Raw genomic sequence first — 26,325 nt, 5'->3', positions numbered from 1 at the left:
CTCCAGGATCATGACCTGAGCCGAAGGCAGTCGCTTAACCGACTGAGCCACCCAGGCGCCCATTTTAAATATTTTTTTTTTTAATTTATTTATCTCAGAGAGAATGGGAGACAGAGAGCATGAGAGGGGGAGGATCAGAGGGAGAAGCAGACTCCCTGCTGAGCAGGGAGCCCAATGAGGGGCTGGATCCCTGGACCCTGGGATCATGACCTGAGCCGAAGGCAGTCGCTTAACCGACTGAGCCACCCAGGCGCCCGTTCCCATGATACTTTAAACAAACCTCCATTTTAGAAAACATCGACTACACTAGAACGGTTTGCTTACGTATTTTCGCTCATGCACTAGTTTGTGAATTTTTTGAGGGTAACGGGTTTCTCATCTTCGTATTCCCACACCTAGCACATCAGAGGTAATCACTGCTGAATTTAACTGAATTCATATTGCTATCAGTTAGGGGTTCTCTTTGGCTGCACGTAACAAAGAGCCAACAAACAGCGGCTTAAACAAGATATGACTCGCGTAATAAAAAGTACAGAGGGGGCAGGCCAGGGCTAGTGCAGTGTTTGCCGGGAATCACCAAGCATCTAGGAAGCTTCAGTACCTCTGGCATTCAGCCGTCCTTCTCACGGCGAAAGGTGGCGGCCGGACATCTGCATGAACCTCCGGAAAGGCAGGGAAGGGCAAAGGGCAGGAGGCCCGAGTGGCGTGATTGCCCAAAGCCCGACCCAGCGACGCCCGCTTGCGTCTCATTGGCCAAAAGTGGATCACGTGGCTTCTCCTAGTTGCAGTGGATTCTGGGAAGCTGAGTGTTTTAACTGAGAGGACGGGGGCATCCCTTAATTAAAACCTTAATTTTATTTAAGGTTCTCTTAATAAGGAAGCAAGGGGATAATGAGTAGCCGTATTGGTCACAAGTGTGTAAAGACCGAAAACAAGAACACATTTCCAACTCTAACTTCTCTCTCGTTCGTGTATTTCTCCATGTATAGCATGGTGGTGTTGAGGGTCCATACTCTTGCAAATGCCAGCTGGTTCAGTTTGAATCTAGACCATCAGAGGCCGTGCATTACCTTCCTCCTACCATCCCCCTTCCCCTGGGGTGATGTTCTTGGTATATTCTAAGACTCCAACTAAAATAACATAATTTCCCCGGGGGCAGTACATTTCCCAGACTCCACAGGCTGTCTTCAGGGTTGGGAAATTTCCCAGGGGCAGAACTGGATGCAGATTCCTTCTCCCTCTTGCTCTCCTCATTTCTAGCCTCTCCCCACAAGGGCAGGGTCCTCTGTGGATTGTGTCATGGGATTGTCTCTATCAGGGGATTTCTTACAAACATCTGGCTGCAGAGCCTTGCCTGTTCCAATCCTCTGAGCCCTCTCAGACCACAGGCGGTCTCCTGGATAGTCAAGTGATCTTTCCCCTGAGTCTGAGGAGGAAATTTGTGCTGGTCGCCTGTACTTCCCTCCAAGCAGGGGAAGGTTGTTTATTCCACATAATTAAGGACAGAGAAACTGGGCCTAATTTATTTTACTCATAGGAATGCAAGTCCATTCTTTCGAGAGAAGAATGTGTGTCTTTGCCTCACCCAAGCCGACTCACAATTTCCCATAAGGAGTAGACACTTACGCCAAAGGTGAGGGGAAGGAACAGTTCTCAAAAGCTCTGAAAGAGAAATCATGTTTCTGTTTTGGTCATATCATCTTAAATATCTTGTGTGATCATGTAAAATAATTATTAAAAGGCATTTAATGAAGGTTATGCATTGCAGACTGGATTTCTGTGGTATTTCATAGTTTTCTAGCTCTTCAGGAAGTCCGTGTCTTTTAATTTATCTTGAACCAGGATTATTGAATTTTCCTTGCACATCTGAAGCTAAATGGAGAAAGGCACATTTCAAACGCCTACCTGCTGTATACAGTGTGCTAGGGACAGCGACAAATTACACAGGCTTTGGCTCTGGGACCCTGTCAAGCTGCATCTGCAAAATTGTTTGCAGATGGGTTTTATGAATTCTTTTAGAGTACATCAGCAGAACCTGTATCCTTCTCATTAATCCCCCACCAGTAATAGTCATGTGTCTGTCCAGAGGTAAAAGAAGATAATGGATGGGAAAAGCATGGCTTTTAGACTCCGCCGTGTGTTTGGATTCCAGCTCTGCTGTTCATACTGAGGAAGTGATCCCTAGCAAGTAACATCGGCCCTTTTTGCCTCGTCTCTTCGTCTGGAATCATGCCTTGCAAGATTATTGTTACTGAATGCAAAGCTCCTGACTGTTGGGGCTCCTGGGTGGCTCAGTCGGTTAAGCATCCACCTTCGGCTCAGGCCATGATCTCAGGGTCCTGGGATGGAGCCCCACATTGGACTTTCTGCTCAGTGGGGAGTCTGCTTCTCCCTCTCCCTCTGTGCTCTCCCTCAAATAAATAAATAATATCTTAAAAAAAAAAAAGCCTCTGACTCATGACAAATGGTAGTTATAACCAATTAACAAAGCATTTTCCAGTGTTTAACTTCCCTAAAACCTGCTAAGCTCAAAACGAGGTGGGCATTGGCCTTAGCACCATCTCCCATGACACGAATACCGTTTGTCATTGCCTGACCTAACCCACATCCTCCTACTTACGCTTTTTTTTTTTTTTTTTAAAGATTTTATTTATTTGACAGAGAGAGACAGAGCGAGAGAGGGAACACAAGCAGGGGGAGTGGGAGAGGGAGAAGCAGGCTTCCCGCGGAGCAGGGAGCCCGATGCGGGGCTGGATCCCAGGACCCTGGGATCGTGACCTGAGCCGAAGGCAGCCGCTTAACCGACTGAGCCACCCAGGCGCCCCCCTCCCACTTACTCTTCCTAGAACAATGTCTCCCAGCCAGACCTCATCTCCGGGAAACTTCCCTTGAGGGCCAGTGCTGGGTCAGGCACCTGACTGCTCCCGTAGCCCCCTGGGCTCGCCTCCCTGGCAGCCCTTGATTGATGGTGTCCTAAATGTTTGCCTGCTCTGGGGACTATGTTTTGCTTTGTTTTGACAGTGCCAGCTCGTTTTAGCCACTCTTTTTTTAAAAACACTGGATTAAGGTATAATTTTAAAACCGTAACATCTACTCATCCTCAGTATACAATTCAATGGGTTTTCAGTAATATTAGAGAGGTGTGCAATTATCACTAGAGTCCAGCATTAGAACAATCCTACCATCCCAAAGAGACCCCTTGTGCCCTTTTGTAGTCACCCCATTCCCCAACCCCAGGCAACCACTGATTTTTCTGTCTTGATACATCTGTCTTTTCTGGACATTTCATATAAACGGAATCACACAATACATATTCTTTTGCATCTCACTTCTTTCACCTAGCATAGAGCATTTGAGGTTTATACACATTGCAGTCTGTATCAGTGGTTGGTTGCTCTTTCCTGAGGTTTGGATTCCAACGCGTAGACACACAGAGACCACATTCTGTGCCCTAGTGCCTACGCTGTGGCTAATTCAGTGCCTGCACATTATAGTAAAAGCTGAGAAAACCTTGGTTGCTCGAATTAAGTTCACACTGGTAATATTAAAGTTAGTCTGATGCTAGTAATGCACGCAGTAACGAGGCGGATAGACAAGAACACCCAGATACCTGTGACATGCTTTGGCAATATCAAGTCATTACCTGAAGAGACGCTTCAGTAGCTTTTTATCTTGCCACTTCACCTTAGGTGGATTTTTAAAATTCTGAAGCAAGAAACACCCCTCCCTTCCTCCTTCAGCTGGTTTTTTTTTTTTTTTTAAGATTTTATTTATTTATTCATGAGAGATAGAGAGAGAGAGAGAGAGAGAGGCAGAGGCAGAGGGAGAAGCAGGCTCCCCGCGGAGCAGGGAGCCCGATGCGGGACTTGATCCCAGGACCCTGGGATCATGAACTGAGCTGAAGGCAGACGCTTAACCGACTGAGCCACCCAGGTGTCCCCTTCAGCTGTTTTGACCTTACTTTCGTCTCCTCCATGTCAAATCTGAATGCTCATATTTGTCCCAACACAAATGGGTACCTCATAAATATTAAGTGATGATTTATTCACTTATTCAATAATTATCTATTGAGCACCTACTGTTTGCCTGGCACTATTTTAAGTGCTTAGAATACTTGAGTGAACAAAATAGACAGAAATCTCTGTCGTCCTAATGATGAATGTATTCACATTTGGGTATCCACAATATCAGCAGTGCTGAAGAATTGGGCCCACGAAAGTCGTAATATGTTTTTCAAAAACTATTAGACTTGAGGTCAAAAGCATGAATAAACTATTCACATAGGAGGAAATACAGAATACTCAACACATAAACAGATCAGCCTCAATAATATTGAAAGAAATGAAAATATAAACGAAGTTACTAGAAACATTATACAATTTTTAAGCCATCAAAAAGAAATAAAAAATATTACATGTAATATAGATGGGTTATAGAAAACAGAAATGCTCATCAATTGCTGGTACCATTATAAACTGATTGGGTCTTTTAGAATCTGATTACATCACTGATTCAGAAATTCCTTTTTATTTTTAATGAATGTCCAAAGTAAATAATTTAGGGAAAATATATACTAGAGCTATTAATCAAAGGTAAAAGACTGGACATAGTCCAAATATTCTATTGTTTGGGAGTAGATGAGTAGATAAAAAAATAAATTTGGTATGATAGGATGGAACACTCTTATCCACTAAAAAATTAGAAGAGTCTACACTCTGTGATATACAGAATGTTTATACAAAACAACATTAGTTAAAACAAAGAACGAAAAATATTATGAATGAACTGATTACAGCTATGTAAAATATGTATCAGAAAAGAGCATAAAGTGATACACATACTTGTATTTGACAATCTTTTTGTGACATGTATAATGAATTCTTTAAAGTCAGTAGCCACTCCTCTGCCCCCGCCCCCATACACCAAAAAGTCTGATGTCCTTGCAAAATACAATCTCCACCCCTACCTCCTCTTTTTCCAGTTCTCTGCATCAGTAAATGAAAAGGACACTCTATTCTTAGGTGCTGCACCCAGGCCTAGTCCATCAGCAGATTCCCCTGAGCTGTAGAGCAGTAGGATTAGAAAGGACCCAGAAGTCAACTGTCCACGCTCTCACTTTACAGAGGCAAGAACTGACGTCCCTAAAGGGGGAGGGTCTTGCTCGGTCTCCCAGCTGTTTAGTGCAAGGATGGCATAAAGTGGAAGTCACAATCACCTTCGCCAACTAACAGAGTCCCCGGTACCTAGTAGGAATTCAAGAATACTTGTTGAATGAAATAACAGTTTCTCTTGGAATAGGAAACTGATATACCCACATCCTGGGGGTTTTGCCTGTGGGTACCCAGCTGAGAATCAACATCTGAGTATGAAAGATTCGGACTCATAGAGCAGAACCAAAATAAATAAATAAATAAATAAATAAATAAATAAATAAATAAATAAATAAAACAAAATGAAAAACCAAACAGAAAACCAAACAGGAAACAAGGAAAGCAAACCTAAAGCAGTGTTCTGCCTTGGTGGAAGGCTGCTGTTGAACCAAAAATACTTGGAACAGCCCTAATTTTCATGGGGGTGCTTGCTGTTCTGCAGATCCAGGTCCCAGACCAATGAAAAGCTATGGGTTTATTTTGGTTTATTTTAGGCAGGCTGCTGTGGCATCTTCCTGTTGTGGTTGATGACACTGTGTGGTTGGGCAAACGCTTGGACTCCAATTTGGACTAGAGCACGATGCTCATTATTTATTTCAAGAGGAGGCAGAGTCGGTATAGGAAGTCTGTAGAGAATCCTGGAGAAAGGTGGTATCTCTCAGTGCACAACTGGGGCAATATGGAAAAAACTAAGATGGCAAAGGGGATCTGGTTGCTTGTGTTTATTTTGGAGGCAGTCCAGGCAAGGGGGAGAGATCTCCTTTCTCACGGGTGGAGTGAGCATGGGCAAGCCACTCTGGTCACAGTTTCTCCAACAATTCTGATTGAGAGGTTCAGAGGAGGGAACAGATATGAAAGGCTTTTGAAATATAAAGCGTAGACAAACTAGCCATCGTGATGATGGTGGTTGAAACTGAATTCAGCCTGAGCAACAATTAAAAACAAAAGCAGTTGGTGTGATGTAATTTCTTTTGAAACGACAGCAAGTAGGAGAGAGTTATCAGCAGAGGCCATGCTTCTAGGGAGGGAGAGAGATGACTAATGAAGAAATGACAGGTTCTATATAACAGGGAGAATGGGAAAAATTGGGGGCCAACTTCCTCTTGTGCACTCACTTACCTTCCAGCTACCACTAGCCACCAAACAGTGGTGGACCTTGGCCACGGGGTACCCTCCCCTTTTCAGCACCCTTTCCCTATCAGCACACTTCTCCTCTGGGACCCTGGCACACAGCCGTGGCTGAGCAGAAAGGACAACAGACAGATTCGAGAACTTGAGCGTGGCCCCAAGTTCCTCCAACACTAGCTGCGTGGCCCGGAGAAGACCTCCGCATGTCCCTCAGGCCCGCTTTCCTCATCTGTAAGAAAGGACGAACACCTCTTTCACCTACCACACAGGGTGTCTCCAAATGAAATAACGTTTGCGAGAACCCTGCACAAATGCAAATGCCTTTTGTTGTCACTCCTTAGCCTCCATTTCTGCGTTGGTAAAATAGTTGACAAGGACATGTGTCTCTGCAGGCTATTGTGGCTCTCTGGGAAGGCCCTCTGCATATCTGTCTTATGTGAGAGGCTCACCCCAGACTGATAGGCTCCTATTTCTCTACCACACACTGGAATATTTCTTTCCAATCTGACATTCTTTCTGTTTTGTTGTTAAATATCCCCCACGGACAGCCTGCAGTTTACTCGGTAAGCTAAGACCCTCCCATGATTGACCTGAGCACCCCTCTCGTTTTGCAGAAGCCTGCTGCGGTGGGAAGCTGGGACCCACATTTGACACAAGAGGACACTCTGGCCGTGCTGATGAGAGAGAGACCCGGATGAGACAGCTGGAAGAAACTGGGCCACGAAAAGCCCCAAGGACACCATGTGAGGGGAGGGGCTTTGTTTCCCCCCTCCCCCCCAGGGCCCCTGTCCCATCTTCCCTCACAAACAGAGAGCCCCTTCCATTCCCGTCCGCATGCATCTGTTCTCTGCCTCTTGAATGGGTCCGAAACTGGAAAACATCTGCACCAGTTTCATCTGGGTGTGATTTATAAGGACTCCCCGCGGCCCCCTCTCTCCCCCTTCTCCTCCTCTTCACCTCTGGTGCTTGGGGGTTTCGTGGTTGGTTTTTTTTTTTTTTTTTTTAACAGGCTTGTGTTTCTTGAGACTGGGTCACCTTGATTTATTATGCCCTGGACTCATTAACAAAAGACTCTGGGACAGGTCATTTATTTTCTGAGTGGTGATTTCCTGTCCTACCCCAGCCTTGCTCGGCAGGGGCCCTAGTGGGGCACAGACTTATATTAGCTGCACTGTCACCATGGAAGAACGGAATCAAGCAAGGAAGGTTCAGAGGGCAGAAAACGTCTCTTTTCTTAAGAGCTTTCTCCTCACTTTAATGATTTCCTTCAGAGTCCCTTTTGGTAGTTCTTTTTCTCCTCCCTGGGCAAAAGGGGACAAGTTTACTGAACAAGTTGTGGGGCTGCCTTCTTAAAGGAACAAACGCTGATCTGTTTTCTCTATTTCATATTTGCCTAGTCTAACATTTATATGCATAGTTATGGAGGATATTAGTGGGTACCCAAGCTGGGCATGAATTAGATGGATTCAACTTTATACACACAATGGCCAACTAGTTTGTCAGGCCCTTATTAAGATAATACACGCATGTTTGGACACTAAAACCCGAGATGTTAATAATTTAGAGAGAGATCAAAAATGAAATTATTCAAGATTTTCAGAGAGGCTCTTGGGAAGAAGATTAAAGACATTGGCATTGGTTAGCCTGAAGTTCAAAGGCTGAAGAATGATTTATTAACTGTTTTTGGGTCTCTGGATGGTAGTTATATGTAGGAATGATGGTGACCAGCTGTTGTCTGACGGCACTAAAGATAGAATAAGAGGGAGTGGAATTAAATTAACGAAATTTAATGAACAAGATAACAGAGTAACTAGTCATAGGGGTAGTAGCCATGGCTAAAATCTATTGAGAAAGATGGAATCTATCTATAAGTTGTAATGCTGTTAGCCCCACTTTATAGATGAACAAATGGAGGCTCAGGGAGATTAAGCAATTTACCCAAGTCACACAGTGAGGAAGTGACAGAACCCGTCTAGCTGACTCCACAGTGTATGGTGTGTATAAATAGGTCAAAGAAATAGCAAAATAACAACAACAACAACATATTACAAAGTTCCCAATAGCCTAGATTGGTTTATGTTCAGAGAACAGGGAATTCAATTCTGTGGGCTGATGATCTTGGAAGTCTGTGCTATACTTGCTTCTGAGCTGGGAGGGCATACTCTTCATTCACCCTCAGCCCCAGAGACAGGCAGAATAGGCAGGTCCAGCACCACCATCCCTCTGAAGCAGTCTGAAGACTTTTGGCTCTGTGCTGTTCATTTCTGTTGCTTGTCATGGACTGCACTCCCAGACAGAGGCTTTGGTCTCAGGAAGGCTAGGGAGTTGGTGGATGTGGATGGTTGAAGCTCAGGAAAGTCATCCCTACTGGCCACTGTGCATGTCTTCCCGAAGTTCATTGCACTATGGACAGGCCAGTTAAGGAGTTTCTAGTTTGTTTCACTGTGAGAATTGGGATTTATCCAGAGTCACCCAAGTGACTGGACTCCTGAGAAACATGCAGAGGTGGGAGTAGCAAATTGCTGCTGGATTATTGCCCTGCATACGGGTCAGTTTGGAAATGGCCAGGATGGAGGAGCAAGAATAGAAGAAAGATTTGCTGGAGGGGAGGGAAGGCTAACATTTACTGCACCCTTACTCTGCCAGGCCCTGGTCGAAGAGCAGTGAACTATGTTAGGTCAATCTTTGCAACAACACTGTGGAGTCAGTACTATTTAATCTCCATCCACAGAAGAGGAAATGAAGCACAGAGAAGTCAAAAAGTTGTTGATGCTCCACAGCTAGGAAGAGTTGGAACTTGAATCCAGACCCAGAGACAGTCTGATCCCGGAGGCTGCATTCTTAAAGGCCACGGCTTAGGATGAGGTGCTTGGAGGAAATTTTGCTCTGGGGTCACTGACTCAACAATGACATAGCTTCTTGCTGCCCGGTTTATAAGAAGTACTAACAATTATAAACATTGTTCTCATTTAGGGATTTTACATTCATTCTTTCTCTGCTTCTTTATCTTAGAGAGAAAACAGCCATCAAGAAGCAAACTTTGCACTCCCCAACTCAGACCTTGGGTATTTAAGGGTTAATTCTTCTCTAATTGCTCAGTTAATGACTTGGAAGGTATAAAAGGCAGTAGAGGGGAAGGGCAGGTTTGTTTTTTATCCACAGTAAATCCTACTGGAAGGGGCAAGAGGAGAGAACCAGTATCTGTTGAGTGCAGACTTGAGCTAAATGTTTTCCCATTAGTTACTTCAGTTCATCCTCCTAGCAGTCCTTTGAGGTAGGTGTTACCAGCACAATTTTACAAATGAGGGAGGTTATGTAACTCGCCTGAAGTCACATTGCCTGTGCACAGAGGCTGGGATCTGCACCCCACAATGCTGCTCTCCAGAGCTGTACACAAGACACCATTTACCATCCAGGGGTGAGCACAAGACAACCTTGACAGAGGGCTCAAGGGGCTCAGCCAGGAGCACAAATGAGAGCACACGATGGGGTGACCCTGACAGCATTCTCTAGTTCAGGCTAAGCTCAACCCTTCTGCTCTCCTGGGAGGACCTCAACTTTCAGTGAGGTCCTTTCAGACAACAAGAAGCCAATATTTCTGGGTTCTGCTCTGCCAGAGGCCCGGGGCATGACAAGATGGTTAATGCAAAGCTTGGCATGCCTTTCCCTCTTAATTTAGGTCTCCTCCCAGGAGGGAACTCAGAAGGGGGAACATGAGAAAGGGAAAGGAAAAATTGTAAGAGATAAGTGAGAAAAAGAGAATATTTTTAGGACTTGGAACATCTAATGGAAAACAGCTGCCTGATTGAGGGTGGGGGTCTCTGGCCTTGCCTGCCAGGGATTATTAGGCATTTTCTTGCACATACCTGTGTGTGGAGAGGTGTCTTGGCAGAGAGAAAGGGAGGGTGGATGGGGAGGGAGGTTGGGAGCATGAGCGCCAGCCTGGAGGCTTGGGGGAGGGCTGTGCACTCTGTACATTGGACAGGAGTGAGCTGATATCCTCTCCTGGCCTCGCTCCACCCCCACCCCCTGCCTTCATTTTAAACTGGAGCTGATTCAAACCTGCTGCTCTTGGAAAGAGGCCATCATTACAGGCTCCAACAGAAAGATGATCCATCAGGGGATATGAGTGTGAGAGAGTGGGGCAATCAGAAAGAACGAGAAAATGGGACAAGGGAATGGAAAAGGTGAATAAACAGGGGATGATGAAGGAGGGAGAGAGATGGAAAGATTAAAGTGCTGGCCCACATCGGGAGCTTGAAGAGAAGGGAGTGACTAAAAGCCTGGAGCTGGAGCAAATTCAGAGCTGATCCTTGTGGGCCCTGTTTTCTCTCCCACAGATCCAGAGGGTTGCAATAAAGATGTGTCTGTTTGAAATTTTCCAGGTCCCTCTCCCATAAATCTGTGTTTCTTCTTAATCAAAGTTTTCTGGACCAAAATTATCATCCAAGAATTGTGTAAAGAACACTTAAAGATAGGAGGATGTATCATCAATGGGAAAAGGGTGATAACCAAGGGCCAGACTCCGCAGCACACATTGAGAAAGACAGAAGTCAACAACAAAGCATTTTCTGAAGCCAATTTGTCCTGAAGCTAAAGCCTTAAGCATCAGACCCCACCTTTTATTTCTAGCTCTCAGTTAGGTTCTTAGATGAGGATATGTCCGTGAGTCAAGCTCCAATGTATTTAACTGACACGAATTCAATGATATGTGTTAGGAAAAGGGAAAAAAGGAAAGAAAGAACGGGTAGAGAGCCAATTAAATAGTGAGGATGATTTGCCCATCTTTCAACTCAATGAACGATATTAGATGAGCTGAGATGAGAGATGTGAATCTAATTCTTGCCTTGGTCCCTTTTGGTCTCGGTCCCAGACATATGTTATGAGCTGATTTGTGTTTAAAGAACAGGAATTTATTTTATAAGACACAATCCATTAAGTAAAAGTCCACTACTTTATCTCCCACCCAAATGAAGAAAAATACCCAACACATTATGTTGTGCTTGTTGAGAGATGGTATACCAGTGAAAGATGGTATAAAGACGGTATAAAGATGGACTTTTTCCTTTTTTATTATTTTTTTATCATGTTCAGTTAGCCAGCATTAGTTTTTGATGGACTTTTTCAAAAGTCATTTTAATTGGACTTTTTTTAAACTTTAAAGTGCAGCCATTGGACTTCATTGTCCATTGGGGTTGGGGAGTGTGTGAAAATGTCGAGTATTTGGACCTGTGACTGGTTAATGGACTGCTTTCTCCTGATTATGAAGCAAGTCCTCAGGTATATAATAAGTTGAGAAAGGTTCATAGACCCTTAAACACAGTCAGAGTCACAAGAGGGTGCTAGTATGATTGGTGTGGTAGAAACTCCCTCCTTCAATTATGTCCCTCCCTCTTGCTTTATTCTGTGTACTCGCTCCTATCTCAGTTTAAAACAAGTGGCTGCCTGGCCATTCTACAGAACCATCCTATACATTATAGTGGGTCCTGTGCACCATAAGCATCTTACCAACAAAGACAAGCCTCTAATCCCCTAATTATCTCAAGGGGGTTTTCTTTTAAGCTCGTTTATCTCATTCAAATATTGACCTTCTTCATTAACTCAACAACTCTTCTGTGTCAGAAGGATTAGAGAGAAAGTCAGTTCAAAGATCATGCTAACAAAAATGTCAACTTTCCTTTAGGAAATAATTATTACTACTGCTTTAAGAACTTCAGGGAAAAAAAAAAACAACCCAGACCCCTTCTCCCCTCCCCCCCCCCAAAAAAGGGGCAGGGATGTTGTCTCCTTTGGGAAGAAACTCCTGACCAAATTATCAGATGGGTTCTCTCACAGACAATATCCTCAGACTGGCAGGTTACAGCCCCTGTGGTAGCCTCATCTTGCCCGTGGAAGAATCTCTCTTTTAGAAATGAAGACTTTCCTTGCTCATCAATAGTCCACACACTCCCATGATTTCTGAAAACTTCTATCCCATTAACTCAACCAGAAATCCCAAGACACTGGGCAGAGAAGAGATTTCAAGAATACTTAAATCTCCCTACTTTGACTTCTAGGTCAGACGGCTGCTGGGTCTTAATTCCTCAAGCCCCATCAGGAAAGCAATTGTCAACCTTTGAAAGTCATGCTAGAGAAAAGATACTTTGGCATGTTACGATTTTGTGTCCTGGACTCTGATGGTTTGGTACTTTTGGATCCATGATGTTCCACATTTCTAGGTCATTCTTTAGATTATACATTCTTTTTGTTTGTTTGTTTGTTTTAGATTATAGATTCTTTTTAATTTTTACTTATTTTTCAGTGGATCCACTGCCTTAAAACAAAAACAAAAACAATGAGTCATTTCTATTTGTGTTTTTTTTCTATTTGTGTGTTGATGAATTATAAAAGACATCTCCCACCATTCCTTCCATCCTATGACCAGTCCTCTCTTTCTATTATTGTCTTTTCATTTGCATGTCTTACACAGAATGCTAGATTCTGGGTCAATCATTATGTTTGTGCTAGTCAGTGAGTGTTAGTAGGAAAACATAACATAATTTATATTTTTCAGTGGCAAGAACATTATGTGGGGCATTGGCATTTGAACTTCTTATTCTTATCACATGAGTTGGTCTAAATGGAAATATTGATCTATTTAAATGGTCTAGCACACCTAAATGTCATTTGAATAATAAGTGTCACTACTCAAGAACTAGAAAATATAAGTTTCCCATGTACTATGTAACACATACAGGACCATGGTTTTTCAGGGTCTACTTTTAGGTTCTGGAGAAAGCGGATTGCCTTTAAGGCCAATAAGTACCGGTAACTGTGGCAACTCATTCTGTGGGAAACTCCAGTGGTACTTTGACTTTGGTATGAAGTGACTTTTTTAAAAAAGAATTCACTACCACTTCTACTTGGGTAAGTGACTAGTCATAGAACTGGGGGAAAACATGAATGGTGGCAGATTTGGGGGTAAGAGATGAATATAGTTTTGGTCTAGTAATTGAACAGCTATAAATTTATTTAACTATACTTTTATCCAGTCAACTTTTCTCCATTTGATTTGAAATTTTCATGGAGTTTTTTTCAGATTCTTTGCAGATAAATCTTTTCCAAGCATTCCCTAATCTTCCAGCCTCAACCATGGAATGTTCACTCCTGTCTAGAGACTCCCAAACAATCATGAGTGGAGTTGGAATGGTACTATACTTTTATCCAGTCAACTTTTCTCCATTTGATTTGAAATTTTCACGGAGTTTTTTTCAGATTCCTTGCAGATAAATCTTTTCCAAGCATTCCCTAATCTTCCAGCCTCAACCATGGAATGTTCACTCCTGTCTAGAGACTCCCAAACAATCATGAGTGGAGTTGGAATGGTACATGAAAGCTGGAGGTTTGTGAGAAGTGTTGCACTGAACATTCAATTTCCTCAAAAGATCCATCCAGTCTGACTCTTCCACACATTGGATCTTAATGTATTCTCACATTCTCTTCTCTCTGTGTAGTCTCTTCAACTTGAAATTCTCTCACCTTCTCTTTGCGTAACTGAGATCTGTTCATTCTTCAAGATTCAGTTCATTTCCTCTTCCTCTGTGAAGCCTTCCTTGACTATGAAGTTCACCACTTTTCCCCTCCAATATCTTGTACTACCTAACCTGTCTTCCTTCTTAGGTTTCTGTACTATCCAGTACTCTTGTTAGGTTTCTGGATGTTTGAGAGCCAATCAGCCAGGATTCCTTGTGGATGGGTCCCAGAACTCCCCTGACAAGGAAACTGTGGAGTAATCATATTGGACATGGAAGGGATAAATTGTGGGGTGGGGTGGTGGTGGTACTGGTGGTGTGACTAACATGAGAATGGACAGCTGATATATTCTCCCTCTTGGGCAAATATTTAGCACAGAGAGCATCCTTCTTTCCCTTCTTCTTCCTTTCTTCCAGAGGGAGAAATAAGGAAAGCAGGCTTGAACCCAAGGAGACAAGACTGGCCTAGACAGGGAAGACTGGGCTGAGCTGTAGTAAGGTGTTTGCTGTTTATAAACAAGTCCTGACATCCCAACTTGGGTGTTGGCAAACAATGTCATCAGCCCAGAGAAAGTTCTCAGAGATACACCAAGGTCCCAGGTTTACTGCAAAGTAGGCAAACTCTTCCCTACCCCTCCTCCCACCCCTGCAGTTCCCCAACACCCTGGCTACCTCAGCCCTTTTACTGTCCTCTTTGGGTCTTCCATCCCTGGTCTCTAATGGCTCTGATCATCATAAGGGACCCATATGATAAAGTTAGCTTTTCCTCCTTCTCAATAGGTACTAATCTCTTAAAATCAGATGTGGCTGATTAATTGGCTTTATCTTTCCAGAAGGTATTCTAGACTAAACTGGCATAATTTGGTAAGGTAGATATTGAGGGGCTAATGGCTTTGTCTGTCTTTCAGCTATCTTCTCCTAACTGAAACTAGACTTTGAATAAACTGCCTTGATCATGGATTCCCTGACTTAGCACGTGGCTTCCTTTCTCCTGGACCTCCTTTGTCCCCTTCTCTTGCAATGGGCCAAAGAATCACTCTTGTGGGAAAGACTGAAAGAGAGGCTCAGAGACTACTGGAAAACACATGTGATCCCCAAACACAGCATCTCCTGAATGTCTTATGAATGCAAACCTCTTGAGGATTATCTTTCAGAGGTTCCTGGAATCTTTGGAAGGGACCTTCACTGTCTAATCTTACACCCAGTGCAAGATAACCTTCTACAATGTCTTCAGTTGGCAGCAGCCAGCTTTGGATGAAATACTTCCTCTGAGGGGAAGTTTAGTTCTTTCTAAGGCACTGTTCCATTGTCCAACAGCTATACATTTGGAAAGCTCTTTTTATATAAAGCTTTTTATATAAAACCAGTTTTACCTTTTAAGGAAGGGAATACAGCTCCTCTTCCCCATGGCAACTCTTTAAATTATTTAAAGGCAGTTGTGGTTCTCACTACCCCTTTCACTCCTTCTCTATCCAGCCCCCCATCCCTACACACACACACACACACACACACACACACGTGCATGCATATGCACCTGCTACTCTAGATTAGACATTTACATTCCCTAATGCTTCCCATCTGACATGGTTTCCAAGCTTGATTTCCATGCTTGATTCCCTTCTCCCCTCTGGATATTTGACTTTGTTGATATCTCTTTTAAAATTTTGTCCTCAGAACTAGCTATGTTGGAATGGGTTGGAGTTGAGACTTCTACTTCCTATGATCTTGATTTTATTGAAGTTAAGTATTTATTAAGTACTAATATTTGTCAGGCCCATATATTAACAAGGAACCTGTCCTCAAGGAATTTTTTGTGCAATTTTTGTGTAGCTCACACTGAGACTATTAGCCATTAAAAACCCAGGTCTTAAAAAAACCAAAACAAAACAACCAGGCCTTTGTCTTTCTCTGACTAACTTATTTCATTTAGCATAATAGTCTCTAGGTCCATCCACATCTGTTGCAAATGGCAAGATTTCATTCTTTTTTATGGCTGAGTAATATTCCATTGTTTGTGTATGCCATTCACTCATATGCGGAATTTAAGAAATAAAACAAATGATCATAGGGGAAAAAGAAGGAGAGGCAAACCAAGAAACAGACTCTTAACTATAGCAAACAAACTGATGGTTGCCAGAGGGGAGGTGTGTGGGGGGATGGGTGAAACAGGTGATGGGGAGTGCACTTGCTGTGATGAGTACTGAGTGTTGTATAGAGGTATTGTATGGAGGTGTTGAATCATTATACTGTACACCTGAAGGTAATATTATACTGTATGTTAACTAACAAGAATTTAAATAGAATTTTTAAAAAAATCCCAGATCTTTGCTATAAGAGCCTCATCACAAAGTTTCTCATTTTATATAAATATAACTTACATTATGACATTTTCCCTTTTGTTATTAGGCAGTTATTTCTTTTCCTTTTCAATATATGCTTCTCTTGACTTAGATAAGAGTGGGATGATGGTTCTCCCTGCTTTCATTTACTTGATGGGTTTATTAGTTAGGGTAGGCTAAACTGCCACCACAAATAAATCCCAAAAGTATAATCATTCCAACACAATAGAAGTTTATTTCTCATATAACTGTTCAAGGGAGGTGCTGCTGGGTGGAGTGCAGCTCTCTTCCACAGGTAGTTAGGGGACCCAGGCTTCTTAGATCCTGTGGTTTTGCCAATCATTAGGGCTACATCATCCAACCGACAGAAAAAGTATGGAAGAACACACAAGAATCTTTATGGTTCAGACCTGTAAAAGTGTATACAGCACTTCCACTCACATCGTTGGAAATAATTTAATTATATGGCTACACTTAACCACAGGGAAGACCAGGAAATATAGTCTAGCTATGTGCCCAGAAAGAAGGGGAGGAAGGATTTTAGTAGATAACTTGCAGACTGCAACAATGACATAATTCTATTTCTGTTTTTACTACTCTTGTTCATAGTCCTATATTAATATCTATAAAAATTTTGTAATTTCTTGGGTATGTTGCTAGATGACCACTTTAGGAAAGGATAGTGGGTGTGCAGTTCAAGCTCAGGGCAAGGACATAGGGGTATGTGAGCAGGGTCTCCCTGCTCACATACCCCTATGAAGCATCAAGAAGCATCACCATGGCAGCTAATTTAGAGGACTGGAGGAGATAATGCAGAAAGCCAGAGGTGATTGGGAGTGTGAGGCCAGAGGCCTGTGTAGAAGTTAATCTCAATAGCAAAATGGGCAGAAGACTAGGACAGGAAGAAATAGGAGGATGGTTTGTTTGGGCTTGAGAAGAACTTTTTAACACCTAGTCATGGACAGACATATTATGACCCTTAATACTACATGTCTTCCAGAAAATTTCCAAATAGTGAAGATAGTAGCTAGCTTCTTCACCTATGTGTTTAAAACTAATCAATCACCCCATTTATAGCTACTTACTGAGCTCCCATTTTGTACTTGGATCTGTGCTAGCCACTGAATATAGGCTCTATCCTCGAAGCACTTACAACCCAAATAGTCAGACATGACATGTACATAAAATAACTCAGTAACATAAGAGAAAAATGAGTGTAAAATATATGATGTCAACTTTGTAAGTTATAGAAATTCAAAAGGGAAGTTCCCTGAGGGCTAAGTTAAAGAAGGCTCCATAGAAGAGGTGGGACTTGATCTGAACTCTAAAGTATAAAACATCTGTAGAAAGAAGGGGGAAAAAAGTGTGCCAGGCCAGGTAAAGGAGGCCAGAATGAACAATAAGAGCATCAGGACATATGGAGAGTGATGGTGTGTGTGTGTGTGTGAGTGTGTGTGTGTATGTGGGTGTGTGAAAGATTATAGAGGTAGGTGTTATCAGGTAGAGGTGTTTAGACTTGGTGTGAGGAGCAGAGAAAACAACAAACTCTTTACAGTGATGTTTTGTGAATTAAATAATCTACTTGGCAGCATCTAATTCTTAACTTGATTAGTGCTTAATAACCACTTATCCCCTCAGAAGAGGAAGGATTAAAATGACAGTGGTACGAAGAAAATAGTTCAATCATTCATTCTTCACGCATTTACCAGCGTCGTCTACATAGCACATCTCATACCAGACATCGAAGGTCATGGTATGTACTTAGGCTTAGACTCTCATAGACTGGACCTTCCCATCTTCTGGTAACCAAGAGATGCATGGTTCCCTTACCTATGCAGTGTCTCCACCTTGCCCCCTGCCAGGCCAGTGCTGTCTGTCCTACTTAGATCTGACCTCAGGATCACCTCCTGGTTCATCTAAAAACCAGGCCTTCTGCCTATTTCCTCATATTCATTAGGGTAGATTCAGCTCCCAGTGCTGGGTTACTGGCATCCTTGGCTCACCAATTTTTAGGAAAACAAAAGAAAAAAATATGTTTTGCAGTGTCCTAGTATGATTTGGAGCAATATCTGACATAAAGTGCATCAAAATATTTCAAAAACTGAGGAGAACCACACAAATGCAATGAACAATCACTATGATGACCACCAGAGATGGCTGGTACCTGCACCTTGGAGCACGGCCTTTCCGGGCTTGGTTCCTGTTATGTGTGTGCAAAAGGCCCTGACTTTTGGATCATTGGCTTACTGACTATGCACAAAAGGACAAGTCTGGCAGCCACAAGTGGCTCACTTCCTGCACATTTATCTGGTTTAGCTGTTTGCTAATTTGTTTTTAGCCAGTGTCGTCTATACACAAGGCTGGGAATTAGGCTCTCCAGATCTAATCCCTGCTGAGTTTCTAACCTGTTGTGTGCCCTTGGATAACCTGCTTAGTATCTCTGTGTAAGCTGGCTTTTAACCATCAACTCAGAGTCATGCTGATTTCTGTAAGACATGTTTTGTGAGGATGAAGTGATTATTACTTTTATACAGATTTTAAAATACTAACCTAAAGATTTCCAGTTGCCTGTCCAACATGTAAGGAGTTTAGAAGTCTCTACTCTGTCCTAATAACAAGTAAAAAGCTGAACAAACTAAAAATCAACAAATCTTTTTAGATCAGTCAGAGAACAGAGATCACAGGCCAAACTGCTGTCCCCCAGAATTGGAGAGACAGAGACGTCCAGAGAATCACAACTTACCAGACAGAAACCCATGAGCAGCAACCTCTGAGGGGACCAGTACCAGAGCAGGAAAACCTGAACTATAACTGATGAATTGTTGGAGGCTCAGGGTGAACAAGCCTGAGAGATAAAAGCAACAGGGGGATCCCAGTCATGGTTGGAGGGAAGGTGGTGTAGCCCTCACATTTCTGTGTATTGTGAGTTTTAACTCTGGAAGCTTTATCACACATTCACAGTGAGGATATGAGAAAAATCCCTGTGGGCTTCTGGTAAAAAGAGGGGAAAAGTAACCATTTTGAAATAGGCTCAGAGCATTCTGTTCTTCTTAAAAAGTCCTGACCTCAGGAGAAACTTTTTGGCTAGAGTCTAACCTGCTAGGGTAGTATCAGAGAGACTAACCCACATAGGGGAATGAAAATGCCCAACTCTGGGCCTCTCTAGCCATCTTATTCTAATTTTGGCAGGGGGAACAGAGAAGCATTGGGTAAGTTCATAGGCTAGGGGCACAGGCTCACCAAAAGACTGAAACCTAATCATAGGACTATAGAATGCTTCCCCTCCCCCTATACCTTACCATTACATTATCAAAGGCCAACTTACTGCAATTCCTTTTACCCAATATATCCTGTCTACCTTTCAACAAAAAATTACAAGGCATACTAAAAGGCAAACAAAATAAAACAAAAATAACAAACACAGTTTGAAGAGACAGCAAGCACCAGAACCAGATTCAGATATGTCAGGGATGTTGGAATTATCAGACCATGAATTTAAAACAACTCTGATTCATATGCTAGGAGCTCTAATGGAGAAGGTAGATAACATGCAAGAACAGATGGATAATGTAATCAGAGAGATGGAAATTCTAAGAAAGAATAAAAAAGGAAATGCTATGGATCAAAAAACGGCTATAGAAATGAATACGTTTGATAGGCTTATTAGTAAACTGGACATGGCTAAGGAAAGAACCTCAGAACTTGAGGATATCTCAATAGAAACTTCCAAAACTTAAAGGCAGAGAGAAAGAAGCCTGAAGAAAAAGCGACCAGAACAACTACAAAAGTAACATATACTTAATAGGAAAACCAGAAAGACAATAAAGAGATAAAGGAACAGAAGAAATATTTGAAGTAATAATGACTGAGAATTTCCCCAGATTAATGGTAGACACTAAACCACAGATCCAGAAAGTTTGAAGAACACTAAGAATAAATACTAAAAACATTACACCTAGACATATCATATTAAAACTTCTTATTCTTAATTGCTGTAACAAATAACAGCTGTTCAAAATAATAAATAGCTACAACATATATGATGTATGCTTCACTCTCTCCATATATATATACATATATATGTTTATGTATATGTGGAATGAATGACAGCACTGATACAAGAAACAGGGGGGAGAAATTAGGAATACTTTATTATTATGAAGTACTTACACTACCCATGAAACAGTATAGTGCTGTTTGAAAGTAGACTTGGTTTAGTTGTAAATGTATATTGAAAACTCTAGGGCGACTACATTAAAAAATTAAAAAATAAGTATAATTGATATTCTAAGAAAAGAGAGAAAATGGAATTATGTAAAATGCTCAGTTAAAACCACAAAAGGCAGAGAAAGAGCAAAAGACAAAAATAGGAATAAAGAAAAAGGGCAACAAATAGAAAACAATAACAAATACGGTAGATATTAATCCAATTATATCAATAGTCACTTTAAACATCAATGGTCTAAATACACCAATTAAAAGACTAAGATTGGCAGACTGGATCAATAATAAGACCCAAAACATATGTTCTTTATAGTGAGTAGAAAAATTCACTTTAAATATAAGGACACATAAAGATCAAAAGTAAAGGGATAGAAAAAGGTATAGCATGCTAGCACTAATCAAAAGAAAGCAGGAGTATCTATATTAATTGCAGACAAAGCAAACTTCAGAGCAAGGAAAGTTATCAGGGATAAAAAAGAGCATTACCCAATGATGAAAAGATCAATTCCCCAAGAAGATATAACAAACCTTAATGTGGATGTGCTGAACAACAAGGCTTAGAATATGTAAGACAAAACTGACAGAACTTGTCTCAGTCCATTCGGGCTGCTATGACAAAAATGCCATGAACACAGTGGTTTATAAACAACAAACATTTATGTCTCACAATTCCGGATATTGGGAGGTCTGACATAAAGATGTGTGCAGATTTGGTATCTTGTGAGAGCCTGATTCTTGGTTCAAAGATGGCTATCTTTCATTGTAACTTCACATGGTAGGAGGAGCAAAAGATTTCTCAGGGTCTTTTTATGAAGGCGCTAATCCCATTCATGAGACTGGGACTCTGACCTCATGATCTAATCACCCCCAAAGCCTCACCTCTTAATACCATCACCTTTGGGGTTAGGATTTCAACATATGTATTTGGTGGTAGTGGTGAATATAAACATTTAGTCCATTACAGAAATACAAGGAGATGAAACTACTATCATAGTTGGAGACCTCAAAACCCCTCTGTCAGAAATGGACAGAGCCAGTAAGCAGAAACATCAGTAAGGACATAGCTAAACTCAACAGCCCTATCAATCAACTGGATATAATCGACATCTATAGACTACTTCAGCTAATAACAGTAGACTATACATGAAGCTTCCGAAGCTCACATGGAATATTCATCAAGATAGGTCACATTCTAGGCCATAAAACACACCCTAACAAACTTAAAAGAATAAAAATCATATGATGTCTGCTCTCAAACCACAATGGAATTAAACTAGTAATCAATGACAGAAAGATAGCTGGAACTTTCCAAAATTCTTGGAGATTAAACAAAACACTTCTTTTTTTTAAAAAAAAAAAAGATTTTATTTATTTATTTGAGACAGAGAGAATGAGATACAGAGAGCATGAGAGAGAGGAGGGTCAGAGGGAGAAGCAGACTCCCTGCCGAGCAGGGAGCATGATGCGGAACTCAATCCCGGGACTCCAGGATCATGACCTGAGCTGAAGGCAGTCGCTTAACCAACTGAGCCACCCAGGCGCCCTAAACAAAACACTGCTAAACAACACATGGGTCAAAGAAGAAATCTCAAGAGAAATTTTAAAAAAAAATTGAACTAAATGAAAATGAAAATCAACTCATCAAAATTTGTAGGACACAGCAAATGCAGTGTTTAGACGGAAATGTGTAACATTGAATGCATATATTAGAAAAGAAGAAAAATAAATGATCCCAGTAATAGAAGTTTCCACCTAGAAAACTAGAAAAAGAGCAAATTAAATCTAGAGGAAGTAGAAGAAAAGAAATAATGAAAGTTAGAGCATAAATCAATTAAATTGAAAGCAAGAAATCAAAGGAGAAAATCAACAGAGCCAAAAGTTGGTTCTTTGAAAAGATTAATAAAATCAATAAGCTCTAGCCAGGTTAACTAAGGCAAAAAGAGAGAAGGCTCAAATTGCTAAGGTCAGAAATGAAAGAGGGGACATCAGCACAGATTCCATGAGCGTTAAAAGGACAATAAAGGAATACTATGAACAACTCTGTGCCCACAAATTTGATAACCTAGAAGAAACAGACCAATTCTTTGAAAGACACAATCTGACAGTGGTCATTCCTGCCAGAGTATGGGAAGTACCTAAAATCCAAATACTCAGTGTCAGATTCCGTGTCCATATTTTTGGTTTGAAAGTGTTGCCACTATCCGGATTCTTCAAATTCTGTATCGGTAAATAGTATATATTATATATTCAGTATATTACATATATTCAGATTTTATATATATTCTTCTCCATGGTGACTGGGCTGTGGAGGGAAGAAGTGGAAGCATGAAGGGCAGAAATGGATGGAAATGTGAGACCACTTTGGATCCTTGAGCCATCTCTCAGAAGCCAGCCTCCAGGCCACTGCTGAAGTGCAGCACCAGGCCATCCTCTACTAGAGCCCACCCGATCTGCTGCACCTGTCCTTGACTTCTGCTTAATAAATGGCAGTAAATATCATAATCAAGGTAAAAACAAAAACAAAAACCCTGCTAGTTGACAGTAAAAGCACAGACAGTTAAATTACAAATTAATGCTTAGGATGTTCTGGATCTTCAATAGTAGGAAATTTTAATTAGGGCCCCTCAGTCCATGACAGATCAGGTGGAAACAAAAAATTATGATATAGAAGACCTAAACAACATAATTAATGAGGTGTATCTGATTAATATATATCAAACTCTACACTAGATACTATTCAGTCTCTTTATGAGTTATATGGCACTCACAACGACTGACCATATTTTAAACCAAAGAAAAACATCAGTAAATTCCAAAATGTAGACATAGTGCAGATTAACATTCTCTGCTCATGATGTTGTAAAACTAGATCTTGATAATAAAACAAGATAATAAAACAAACAAAATACCCTGTGACTTGCAAAATAAAAAGAAAACAAACTTCTCTTTAAAACAAAGCTTATGTCAAAGAGGAAGTTAAAATCAAAAGCACAGACTTCAGAAAATAATAAAAATTAAAAATCTAAAATAAAATATATTTTAAGAATAGACAGATATATGTTATAAAACTATATAAAAAGAAAAAAAGGAATAAAAAAGTCAGGATGATGTTTATCTCTGAGTGAGTGGAGAAGGAGGCAGATGGAGGAGAGGGAGGGACCACATATGTAGATATAGGCTATTGTAAAGACACATGGTAGGTGGTGAGTCCACAATTTTAAAATTTATCACATTAAAATAAACACACTAAACAGATAAGTAAACAAAAGAGGGCTATTCACTGACCAATGATGAGAGTGTGCCATGAATCAAGACAACGATCAATTCAGTTCTGTGCCACAAATAAATTTAGAAATAGTACATACCACAACTTACAGGGTGCAATTAAAGGAGTGCTCAGAGGAAAATTCATAGCCTTACATATGTAGAATAATAAACAAAAAAGCTAAAAATGAAAGAAATAACATCCTTCTCAAAGAGTTAAAAAAAAAAAGCTGAATGGTAATAGGGATAATAATAAACCTAAAGAAAGAGTAAAGCAGAATTTAATCAAATAAAACAAATTATTTAACTAAAGACCAAACAAGATTAGAGCACATTAAATTCAAAAGCTAATTCCTTGAAGGACAAAATAATGTACTTGATCAGGAAAAAACACAAATTCCTAAAATAATAAAAGTTAAAAATCACAAAGGGGGACAATAACTGCAAATACAGGGGAAAATAAAAGAAACATAGAGATTACCTTTATCAAAGTTTTGCAAATAAATTTGAAATCTCGGAAATACATAAATTTCTAAAAATAAAACTTACTTAAAATGTTTCCGAAAGACAATCAGATATCTACACAAATTATCATTTAAAAAAAAAATTGTAAAGTTTTTAAAGAAGTATCATCCTCCCAACAACCAGAGAATGACAAAGCACCAGGAAGCCACAGGGAATTCAACTACACCATTAAGGAACAGGCTATTTCACTGCTCTTAAAATTTTTCCAGGAAATAGAAAAAGAAGATAATCTCTGAGATAACATTGACACCCAAACCTACGGAAACATAACACAGGCTGATCTCACTTATTAATATCAATACACAAATCCTAAATCAAATATCAGTAAATAGAATGTAACACCAATGAAAAAGAATGATGTGCTATAATCAAGTGTGATATCCATTAGGAATACATAACATGGATCGAGAATAGAAAGACACTAACATCTATCAGTAGATCTAAGGAGAAAAAGCATATGACCATCAATCACTATAGATACTAAAAGGACATTTGTTAATTTTCAACAAACACCACAAACAAATGAAAAAAACTCAATGAAAATATACATTTATCATGATGAGCACTCAGTAATGAATAGACTTGTTGAATCACTGTATTGTACACCTGAAACTAATAGAACACCGTATGTTAACTGTACCGGAATTAAAATAAAAACGTACGAAAAAAACTCAATGAAAATAGAAATATCTTTCCTTTCTTAATATGACTGTATATTTATCGACCTAAAACCAGCATTATGGGTAACACTAGAAGCATTCCCTCTCAATTCTGACATAAGAGAAAGATGTCCACAATTACCATTATTACTGAACATTGTTCTGGTTCCAGTTAACCAATACATTTAATAAAATAAAGAAAATAGAGGTTGGATCAATGTGCTAGGGCTGCCATAACAATATGCCCTAGACTGAGTGGCTGAAACAACAGAAATTTATTTTCTCATGGTTCTGGAGGCTTGAAGTCCAAGATCAAAGTCTAGTAGAGTCAGTTTTTGGTGAGGACGCTCTTCCTTGCAGATGGCCACCTTCTCATTGTGTTCTCACGTGGTAAAGAGAGAGCGAAAGAGAAAAAGAGAGCCCGAGAGACAGTGCAAGAGTTCTCTGGCGTTTCTTCTGATAAGGACAGTAATCCCATCAAATCAGGGCTCCTGACACTTACGACCTCAGTTAACCTGAATTAACTTTGTTAGAGGCCCCATTTCCCAATACAGCCATATTGGAGGTTAGGGATTTGACGTATGAATTTTTAGAGGACACAAACATTCAATCCAAAACAGTCATACAAAATGGAAAGGAGATAAAGTTATCATTATTGAGTCACAATATTATTGTATATCCCCAAAACCTAACTGACTCTATTACAAATAATATGAGAATTCAATAAGGTGGTGAGATACTGGGCACAGAAATCAAAGCATTGATATGTACGTATATATAACAGCAACCACTTAGAAGAGATAGAAGGAAACATTCCACTGACAATAGCAGCAACAATAAAACAAGACACCAAGGGATAAAACCTAAGAAGAGATGTGTGAGTTCTGTATGAAGAAAATATCCAATTGCTACTGAGGAAAGAAATGAACACTTTACCAAATGAAAAGCATCTGTAAAGAGAGTGATCATCATAAAGCTATCTATCTATTCTCCCTAAGTTAATCTATATATTTAATGCAACTCCAATAAAAATTTCTACAGGGTTTTGTTTTTGTTTTTGGTGCGTGGTGGTGGGGGGGGGACAAAAGCCGACTCTTAAGTCCATAAGAAAAAAAATTAAGAATTATCAGAAGAATTCTGAAAAATAGAGCAATGGAAAGGGCTGGTTGGTGAGGATGCAGAGAGACAGGCACTCCCATACCTCTGCGGGGTATGACTTCTAAGAACAGTTTTAGGGTATTTATTAAACTTACAAATGCACATGCCTCTTAATCCAGGAATTCTATTTCTAGGAATTTATCCTTCAGACATATGAACAAAATTATTCATGGCAAAATTGTTTGTAATAGTATGCAATTGGAAACATCCTTACTATAGTGGTCTGGTTAAATAAATTATGGACCCTCCACATAACATAATACTCTGAAGTCTGTGAAAAAGAAAGAAATTTCTTTCTGAATTTATATGGAATGATTGCCAAGATATATAGCTAAGTTAAAAAAAAAAAAGCAGGGTGCTTTTAATA

General features: G+C 40.5%; 1 protein-coding gene across 1 annotated transcript in view; it reads right to left on the bottom strand.

Annotated features, from left to right (window-relative positions):
- Nucleotides 1-1,607: 1,607 nt before the first annotated feature.
- The window catches only part of GTPBP8 (GTP binding protein 8 (putative)), a 139,439-nt gene continuing 114,721 nt past the window's right edge, over nt 1,608-26,325 (bottom strand). The window contains exon 6 of the mRNA XM_054504183.2: nt 1,608-1,662. Coding sequence (XP_054360158.2) covers nt 1,623-1,662 — 40 coding nt within the window. The 3' untranslated portion in view covers nt 1,608-1,622. The remainder of the gene's footprint in view (nt 1,663-26,325) is intronic.

This window comes from Mirounga angustirostris, unplaced genomic scaffold (genome assembly GCF_029215605.1).
Source record: "Mirounga angustirostris isolate CCGP_5_RB_7025 unplaced genomic scaffold, mMirAng1.0.hap1 SCAF_1, whole genome shotgun sequence".
NCBI classification, from domain to species: domain Eukaryota; kingdom Metazoa; phylum Chordata; class Mammalia; order Carnivora; family Phocidae; genus Mirounga; species Mirounga angustirostris.
This window is presented reverse-complemented; position numbering and strand designations above follow the sequence as displayed.